The following is a 9,066-nucleotide window of genomic DNA, read 5'->3' on the forward strand; positions in this document are numbered from 1 at the left end:
GTGATGAACTTTCCTACTGTTGTCTGTAAGGAGAAATTGTCCAGAACGAGAGGCGTGTTCTGTTGTGCCTGTGTGGCACAGAGCCACATGTATGAGCCTTGAGCTACTTCCTGGACAGTGAAGCAGTGAGGAAATAAATAGGTAGCGTTGCTGCCTATTACAGATGGCAAAAATATAAAACCCAGTAGGAACTAGTATTTCCATAGTAAAGTAAAGTTATGAGCCCGGTGTTGTGTGAACAGGAGACGATACAAAATCTCAGCATCCACTAGAAAATGAGTAAAACACAGTATAATGCGTGCAGAAATATACAGAGAGCACTTGCACTAGTATAAAAATATCCACAGTCCTCAGACAAACGTAAACCAGTACAAAACAATTCCAAGAACGGGAACATGTTCGCATGAGCAAGGCCGCTCCCCTGAGGGCTCAGAAATGGATTAATCAGAACGATCAACAATTAGAAGTGAGCAGAAATCCAGAAAATCCTTAAAAAGTCTAATAATAAAGCAGCCTCAGGACCTTCTTCGTGTAACTGGAACCGAGGTAAGTGCTGCAGTAGCACCAGGAATCCCAGCACTGTGCTCCCAGAGAAGCTGCATTGAGGCTGTCACTGAAGGAGCTGAAGAGCTGGAAATGCTTCATCCAGGAGACGTTGCTCAATTTTGTAAAAATGTAATCAGAGACCTGCTTGTGGTTGAACGGGATCTCATTAGGAAAATGTTAAGCTTAGTGTACCCAGTATGTGGTGACTTCTTCCATGATTGCTTAATGGAGGCGGTTGGTAATCTGTAACAGCACATTCAGAATCCGATTGTTCTGCAATCAGTCCTGAGACTCATGGAGAGAGGCACAATGGTTCTGACTACAAACCATGATAATTTACTTGAAATACTTGGTCTGCAACAGGGTAAACCTATGGAATCTTTAGACTTGAAAGATACAGGTAAGGTTCTTCAGTGGACAAGAGGTCATATAAAATACAGAGTTCTCATATTCGCAGCTTATATACAGATCCCTGTGCAACAGTGCTAGATCCCTCGGGATATAAGGATGTTAGTGAAGATCCTGAAGTCATGCAAGTTCTTCAAAATTTGTATCGAACCAAGTCTTTTTTGTTTTGGGGCTGTGGAGAGAGTCTGTGTAATCAGATATTCCAAGGTCTTTATGTAAAGACTAAAGTGGATTTAGAACATTGTAGGTTGGTGCTTAAAGAAAACGATGACCACTTAAGTGGCAGATATGCTGCTGGACGGAATAAAAGTACTCTCCCACAGGGACTGCTTTCACCAATTCCTAGAGTGTGTACAAGATCTGACTGCTCAAATCTGCAAGTAGAGAAGTCCAGATGCTGATCAAGGGGAGAGCACAACACGGCTGGGAACTTCCTGTGTGGACTGTGCTAAATGGAAGTTGGGAGAAAATGGCACTGACTTTCCAATGAGAACCAAGCAGTCAGTAACGGTATGCCCGCTATTTAATAATTAAAAAAAAACCAACCCAACACCAAACCACAACCCAACTCAGACACTTTTGAACAGTGTTTTACATCTGCTGCATGGCAAGCTCTGAGCTAAATATTCCCATGGATTTAAGTGGAATCAAAATTGTGCATCTCAGCCCTTAAAAAAAAGAGTGTAGATTTCGACTGAGTATAAGGAAGACATTTTCTACAATAGGGTGGTGAAAAACTGCAACAGGTTGCCCAGACAGGTGGTGAAGCCCCCATCCCTGGAGACATTCAAGGTCAGCCCCAAGCCAGGGCTCTGAGCAACCTAACCTAGTTAAAGATGGCCCTGCTCACTGCGGGGAGGTTGGACTAGATGACCTCTAAAGGTCCCCTCCAACCCAACACATTCTATGATTCTGTATGAATATAAACCAATAAAACCAGGTGCACCCTCTCCCAGCCTTATGCACAGCACAGACACCCAAGTAGTCCACAGAAGGGGCACATGTACTGAGAAGGAGCAGAGCCTGCCATCGGAGCTTTGAAGTCAGCAGTGTCTACCGCACATGGCAGCCAGCGCACTGGAAGTACAGCTGACTGGCCGCAGAAGGGCAGAGACAGGCAATGCAGAAACAAACCCACAAAACCAAAAAGAAAAACCCACCCTCAGGGATTTTAGGGCTTGTTCTTTCCCAAGCAGTCCTCGATTCCTCATGCACCCCAGAAGCAGGCATTCCAGGGAGATGGTGGTGTCACTGATGGGGTTTATCCTACCTAGTGGTGTGGGTAAGGGTTCGGTGGCCCCGGCAATGAGTGGGCAGCAGCACACAGTGATGCCTGTGCACAAGAGGTGAAAAACTCTCTTGCTAAAAAGAGGAAAGGGCAGGAGAAAACAACAAACAGAGGGGTTGTAAGTACCTCAGGGAAGCAGCTGATTCCAGCTCCCCCGCAAATGAAATTCTTCAGTAAATAAGCAAGCATCAAGATCCCATAGTCCCCATGGCAACAAAGCAAATGCAGAGAGGCCTCAGAAATGAGTGGGAAAAGCAGGGCTAGGAAGTGGAAGCCTGAGTCTGCAAGAAAGGGAGCTTTGCCAAGCTGGTGATCTTTGCTTTAAACCATGCATAAAACATCCAGAAGGCTGTGTTCCCTCCCCAGGTCAGATTTCTATACTTTCAGTCTAGAATGTCCAGAAGGTTCACTCTGCTCCTGCAGCATGTGGAAGTCCAGGACCAAAGTTGGTCAAACCTTAGGCTTGTGTAATGTAGCAGCTTCTTCTGACTCATGAAAGCAAAGCTTCACATTTTTGCCATCAGTCCAGATTTATGTAATACCATGTACAAAACAACAGACTTGAAATGCCCAGGCTGCAGTCTGTACCAAATGTCGCAGGAATGGAGAAGCAGAAGAAGGGAGCAATGCATCATTAAGGCCTTCAGGGTTTAGTTGACAGGACAAAGCAAGGTGTTCTTTCTCACAGACCTGTCATTTCAGTCTCAGAACACTGTCTGCATTTGGGCATGGAGAGTCAGATGCCAGGCGTCCATGCACACAACATGCATTACCCGTTGTTTGCAGAGAAGCCCTCTTTTTTGGCAGCTTGAGTTGGACTCCTTCCAGCACACATGCTTTTTTGGTCATTCTTTGAGCTCAGCAGCAAGTTACAGGTTTCCATAGTGACAAGACTTAAAAGCTTGATTAATTCTCCCCATGGTCTTCTTCCACCCAGGCCACAATTTTCCCCTCCCAACCTGGAATGATGTCATCATCATTGAATACCTACAAAAAAGGGAGTCCAGTCATGTGTGGAGTCTAGACACAGCTCTTCCACAGTCTGGGTAGCAGAAGAGGTAGGCATCAAGTCAGAGATCTCAGCTCAGATTTCACTACACAGAGCCCAGAGAACATGTACTTCTTCCACCATTCACATGCCTGAGTAATCTTTTCAGGTAAAAAACGGGTTAGGTCACTTTTTACCAATAACTGTCAAGATTATTATTGGCATGTTTTTGTTAGGAAAGGTAAAATAGAGACAGGAAACACGTCTTTTCTGCTCCAGACTACAATCTCCAGCTGTTTCTGCAGAATGGCTACCTAGCCATCTGACTGCTCCCAGAGAGCGTAACCTTTTACACTTGTTTTAATTTATGAAACGGGAACTATCCCAGTAACCTTTACTGAATCCAGTCCACACCACCAGCAGCCTGAGCATAAACAGGGCTGTAACGCAGTACACTAGGGAAAAGATGCCACAGTTACCTCTGAAAAAACCTTTAAAAGAAAGGAAAATGTTTTTTGAATAAACCATGTTTCCATAAAGTGTGTCTCTCATTGCAACAGATGGTCCCTTCCATCTTAGGCCGTTCTATGATTGCATTGATTGGATTGGAAGGGCTAGAAGTGTAGTCGGAGTTTTTGCCCCTGAGCAATGCTGTGTCACAGACTGGCTTAGCCAATAGCCAGGTCTTTGCCCAAAGGGCTCTGCAGCCCCCAGGCAACTCCTATCACATTCGTGTAATTGCTCTGGCTGGGGATGAAAACATCCCATTTTAGCACCCTGCAATCTACAGTTGTGAAAACAGTCTGTTTAGGGGCAAGTTAAAAGTGAAGTGACCATGGTCTCCAGGGTTGTGTGGTAACACTGGATCCAAAGCACCCCATAGGTAAATGCCACACTTACCTCCTCCTTGACTGTGCCAAACTCTGGATCCAGGGCTTTAAAGTGGTACCGGTGCGTTCCTTCACGATCAATAGCTACCTTAAAATCCTTCAGGGTCACTTCCCCTAACCTGCAAAAGAAGAGTTTGGCACTATCCCATGGTGCACCATTACCAGATTTAGCTCAAGTGTCACCACACAACGTGCAGAACCCCAGCAGAAATCCAACTAGTCATGTGGCACCCTGGCCACGGGGATGTGAAGATCTGCCCTTCCAGGAACATACCTGTTGACCTTAAGGTCCTCTTCAGAGCAAGAGTTGCCTCCTGATTTGCTAAGAACCACCTCAAAACAGCTTTTTTCAGTTTCTCTTTTGTACTGACAACCATAGTTGTTTTGACTGGAGTGTCCTGCACTATATGCCACAATAGCTGCTGTCTTTTGCTCTTGGAAGTTTTTATAAAAAGAGATGAATCTCTGAGGGCTCTAAACCAAACGCTTTAAGAAAGCTTCCCCAGACAATGGTATGAAATCCAATATCCAAGTTAATGCACAACAAACCCATGTTGTGACCATATTCAAAAGAGACTAATGCTTTAAGGGAAACAAGCACCTCCTACATCAGTGTCAGGAAGGCAAAAGCTAGACCTCACCTCTTTGGTATGTTGACCATGAAAGGTGTGAGGGAGCGGTCAGTGAAGTACAACACTTTGGTGCAGGCGCTGGTGCTCATCACTGGGGTGCTGTGAGAATGAGGCAACTCTGTAAAGAAAAGCGCACCCTTGTGGGGAAACAGCCCGTCTCCTGCCACAACAGGAGACAAAACGGGTGGTCTCAGCGAATGTGCCATCAGAGGAGAGAACTGGTGACAGGAAGAGATACTCAGGAGGGCGAGTAATCACCTCCTTTGCGGAGGGTAGACATTCCCCAGCTCATCGGAAAACTTTGCATTTTAAGGTAGAGTCAGCATCCAATTGTACTGCTAGCATGGAAGATTTGCCGAGCACTGTGGCTGCTCCCAAAACTGCAGTTTATGAGAGAGGAGGGAGAATCTAGCAAATCCTTCCCAGAATCCACTTCACGCTTCTGAGTTCCTCTCCTACCTTCCTCCACATCTTGTACCTCCAGGCTACTCTGCAGCTGAAAGGTGGAGTTCTCTGTCTTTCCCCAGTACCTACTGTCCCCTACAACCTCATAGACTTTCTGGGTGACCTTTATGACCAATATTGGAAAAAACAGTCTTCACGATGAAAAGCAAACCTGGAGGTGCTAGAGCAGCCTGTGCTGTTACACATACACAAAAGGTGCTGGACACTGAGGGGCGAACAGGGGAAGAGGCAACCATACAGTTATCTGTGTCCACTAGATGGCACACAAACCATCAGGAAAGCTGAAATATCCCATTTCCCTCTCGTCCTAGTGGTAATTGTTTGTTGTAGTTATTTATACTGCAGTACTTCCACAGTGGCCCAGACAGACTCCCACTGTGATGATGCTTTACAAACAAGCAGCCACAGATTGTCTCTGCCTCCTTTGCTTTGCAGTGAAGTCTAATCAGTACAGCAAATTACTAGAGGGAGGAAAGTGAGCTCTGGTAAACTGAGTAAGAAGGTGGAGAAGGCAGATTCCCAAGGGGGATGCTATGCCCTAGACTTTGGCCCAGAAACCTGAACAATGAATTTGGCAGTGGGATTGCAGGAGCCAAAAGGCACTTACTGGATTTGGGAGGCCAGGAGTCTCTACACTCATTCGTTGTGCTGCTTGCTGGTGATTTCGCCCAGATCTAGGATGCAAAGCCAAAAGAGTGAGAACAAAGCGTCACTTCCCAGTTGAAGCTCCCGTTGCTGCTTAGCTCTGGGTTGTGAAGGGCAGAAGTTAAGTGCCCTAGGAAGCCTTTACCCTTCTCTCTTGCCTCTTCTGTGTTTCCATGTGGTACAACCGTTCCATCAGGCTGGAGATGCCCTGTTCCAGGCTGTCAATGGTGTGGTGCTGTGGATCGTGGCCACTGAAACTGTTCCTGAGGCTGCGAAGGGCATCACGAACCAGCTGCAAGTCATTTGTCTGCTCAAGAGACCACAGGTCAGTCAGACTAACTCCAGGCTGCCTTCTTGCCATCTAAAGCCACAGGTCTTAGAAAGGGGAAATATCTCTTAACAGGATAATAGCTTCCAGGATATCTGGAGCCCTCACCTCCATCTGGCTGGGAAAATATCCCTTAGGTGCACTTACCCCTCGGTGGACTGTGGAAACAGCTCCTTTTCCTGCTGTCTGGAGGAAGCCATTGCTCTGAGCACTATGACCACTGTAAGCCATCACCTATTCAGGGGAAGACGCATGTGGAAATGTTAGGACCTCCCCAAAGATCACAATTTGTGAACTTCAAAAGGATGAGAGGGCATGAAAACTTTCCATATCAGTGACGTAGCTCCTGTCTTCTACTAGATAAATACACTTGCTAAGAGGTGTGCAGGCAGTCCTATAGGTCAGAGCACATAGAGGATTCCCCACATACAAGTGGAGAAAAAGAAGCAGAGACATGAAGGGGCTTGCTGCTACGTCATAGAGGGCTCTGTAAGCTCTAGGGAGCATAATCAGCATTCCAGTGGCACTGTGTAGGAACACATAGTGGGGCTGGCACTCTTTCCACCAACATATTTCCAAGTGTTTAAAACCAGAGTCAACAGGAAAAGGAGGAGGTAAGAAACTAAGTTCTGGTCTAACCATTAGCCGGTGTCAGAGCTGAAGACAGAAGCCAACAGTCTCTGGCTTCCATTCACTCCTGGGCTTCCCTCACTGTTTCATTCCTTAGGATTTTGACACAAGAGTCTAAGCCAGAGCGTTCAGTGCTGAGAGCATTGGTGAGTTGGATGCTTTGTGGAGTCTGGCTGCCTTGGTGAGGGCACTGACAATGACACTGTAGAGCTAGGCCTCTCTGGGATGAAGGGGATGATTTTCTGGAGCGATCTAGCTAGAGAGTGCTGGAGAGGAACACCACTCCAACAGCCTGATGTATAGACCAAGGCTTCCCATACCTCTTCGGCTTCTCTCTTCATGCATTGAGCTAGCAGTGCCTCCTTGTGCTCCAACTCCCGTTCCAAATCCACCTGTGAGAGCAGAAGAGTCAGCACAAACTGAGCCACCAAGGAAAGTGCCAGCTCACAAGGCACCAGTGCAGACCACCTGCCCCATACCTGTTGGTAGCTGGCCTCAGAAAGCTGCCTAAGCATTTCATCCAGTTTGGTCTGATGCTGCTGTAAATGCCGATCTTTCTGGCACAGTTCTTTCTGCAACACAGTAATCAAGAGAATCAAAAGGACAGTGAGTAAGGCTCACGATATGTGGCAGGGAAGGTTTTATCATCTGCCAGGATCAGCCTCCTCTTGCACAATACATGTACTGCCATCTAGATATTAGAACTGAGCATCAAAAGATCAGCCAGGTGATTCTTGCCTGGAGTCCCCTTGCCTAGCAAAGATCCACTACTGAGGCCAGACAACTGTCCCAGAGAAAACAGATTTCTGAGACATCAGTGGAAAATCACGTGATTCAACCTAATCTAATAGGCTTCTGCACAAGCATCAGGTACTCAGCAAGCCATCACAGAAAAACCAGGACAATAAAGGATTTACTACAAAATGCTGTGGGCAAGACATATAGAACATCTGACCCCTCCATTTCATTACAAACACCTATGGCTATTGCGATTTATTCACTATCCACAGTGCCATTCCCAGAGGTGACTGTGTGCCAGGGAGACAGCAGTCACATTCACAAAAATGAAGAACCACCAGATGCTGCCCCCAGCAAAGCCTCCAGTGAAGAGAGATTCCATTACTTTATATTCTGCCAGTAGCCGGTTTCTCTCTTCAACCTTCCTCTGAAGGTCAACCTGCAAAAATAACACATAGGTGTGAGGCAAGTATTCCCAGAATGTTAGTGGCAACCTCTTTGCCCCTCGTACAATAGACTGACCCAAGACTAAATATCTACTAAATATCTAAGCACAGCACCCTTTTGGACTGCACAGTTCCTCCCTTGCCCTTCTCTCTCCAGAGAGGCACTGTACATGGCAGCTCCACCTGTCAAAGTGCCACTTGCTAACCCAGGGAGCACAATGAGGAAGGAAGAATGTAGCTGCATGGAAAATATCCTGAGAAGCTCCTCCCTTTCTCAGCTGAAGGTCCTGGAGGACAGGAAGTGGGAATGAAGAACAGAAACTCCAGCAAGTCTCACAGCTGGCTAATAGACTGTGTGCAGTATTTACTGTGCAGAGACCTTTGACTGGTTGCTCACTGTCCCACGACCCCAAGAACTCTGCTGCAACCACCGATTCCATCCTGTGGCTGCTGAAGCCCTCAGGGCCACCAATCTCCTTCTAAAATAATCTAACCCTCAGCAGCACAGTTACTCACGTTCTGGTTGTGCAATTCCTCCTTGTCCATGTTTGCTCTCAGCAGTTCTTGCTTTAGCTGAAGAACTGAAGCATCCTGTTGAATCAGCCTTTGCTGTAAAGCATCCTAGGAAAAGATGTTATCTGTAGGAAGGTGCAAGGCAGAGGCAAAGACCTTTCTTTGAGAAGTCAGTGACCTAGACCAGTGGCTATAACACAGGAGGGGCACTCACAGGACTGAAGCAAGAGGTATATCGACATCTGCCCAGTGGGAGCTCAGCCCTTCTGCCTTTTGTCTTACCCAAAAGCAACTTCACTGCCAACATTCTAGCCATCTGCGACAGAGCGAATTTTTTGTGCTTCTGCCTGAGCTTCCTGCTCGAGAAGTGGCCTGACAATTTGCTCTTGTGGAAGAAAACAGCAGTGTTTTTGGAAGGTCTTTTCAATGGCCTACAGCTAGTGCCTCCAGCCATGCATCTGCAGCATCCAGAGGGCAGAAAGAGGTCAGTGTCAGCCAAGGACAAGAGGAACGCTTTCAATGTGACCTAATTGTGCAGTGAAATCCTCT

General features: G+C 46.7%; 2 protein-coding genes across 2 annotated transcripts; one reads left to right on the top strand and one right to left on the bottom strand.

The window, feature by feature from the left end:
• Positions 1-435: 435 nt before the first annotated feature.
• On the top strand, positions 436-1,488 carry LOC104272014 (protein FAM118A-like). Its single transcript, XM_009866881.1, is given in 3 exon segments — positions 436-988; positions 991-1,231; positions 1,233-1,488. Coding segments are annotated over 3 exon segments (1,050 nt in total).
• Positions 1,489-3,148: 1,660 nt separating this feature from the next.
• LOC104269596 (dixin-like) lies at positions 3,149-8,625 on the bottom strand (the record flags this gene model as incomplete). Its single annotated transcript, XM_009866883.1, has 10 exons — positions 3,149-3,229; positions 4,131-4,239; positions 4,762-4,870; positions 5,825-5,891; positions 6,008-6,169; positions 6,338-6,424; positions 7,141-7,212; positions 7,300-7,392; positions 7,944-7,997; positions 8,521-8,625. Coding segments are annotated over 10 exons (939 nt in total), but the record flags the coding sequence as incomplete, so codon positions are not given.
• Positions 8,626-9,066: the final 441 nt, after the last annotated feature.

Source organism: Apaloderma vittatum, unplaced genomic scaffold, assembly GCF_000703405.1.
Source record: "Apaloderma vittatum isolate BGI_N311 unplaced genomic scaffold, ASM70340v1 scaffold37213, whole genome shotgun sequence".
Taxonomy (NCBI): domain Eukaryota; kingdom Metazoa; phylum Chordata; class Aves; order Trogoniformes; family Trogonidae; genus Apaloderma; species Apaloderma vittatum.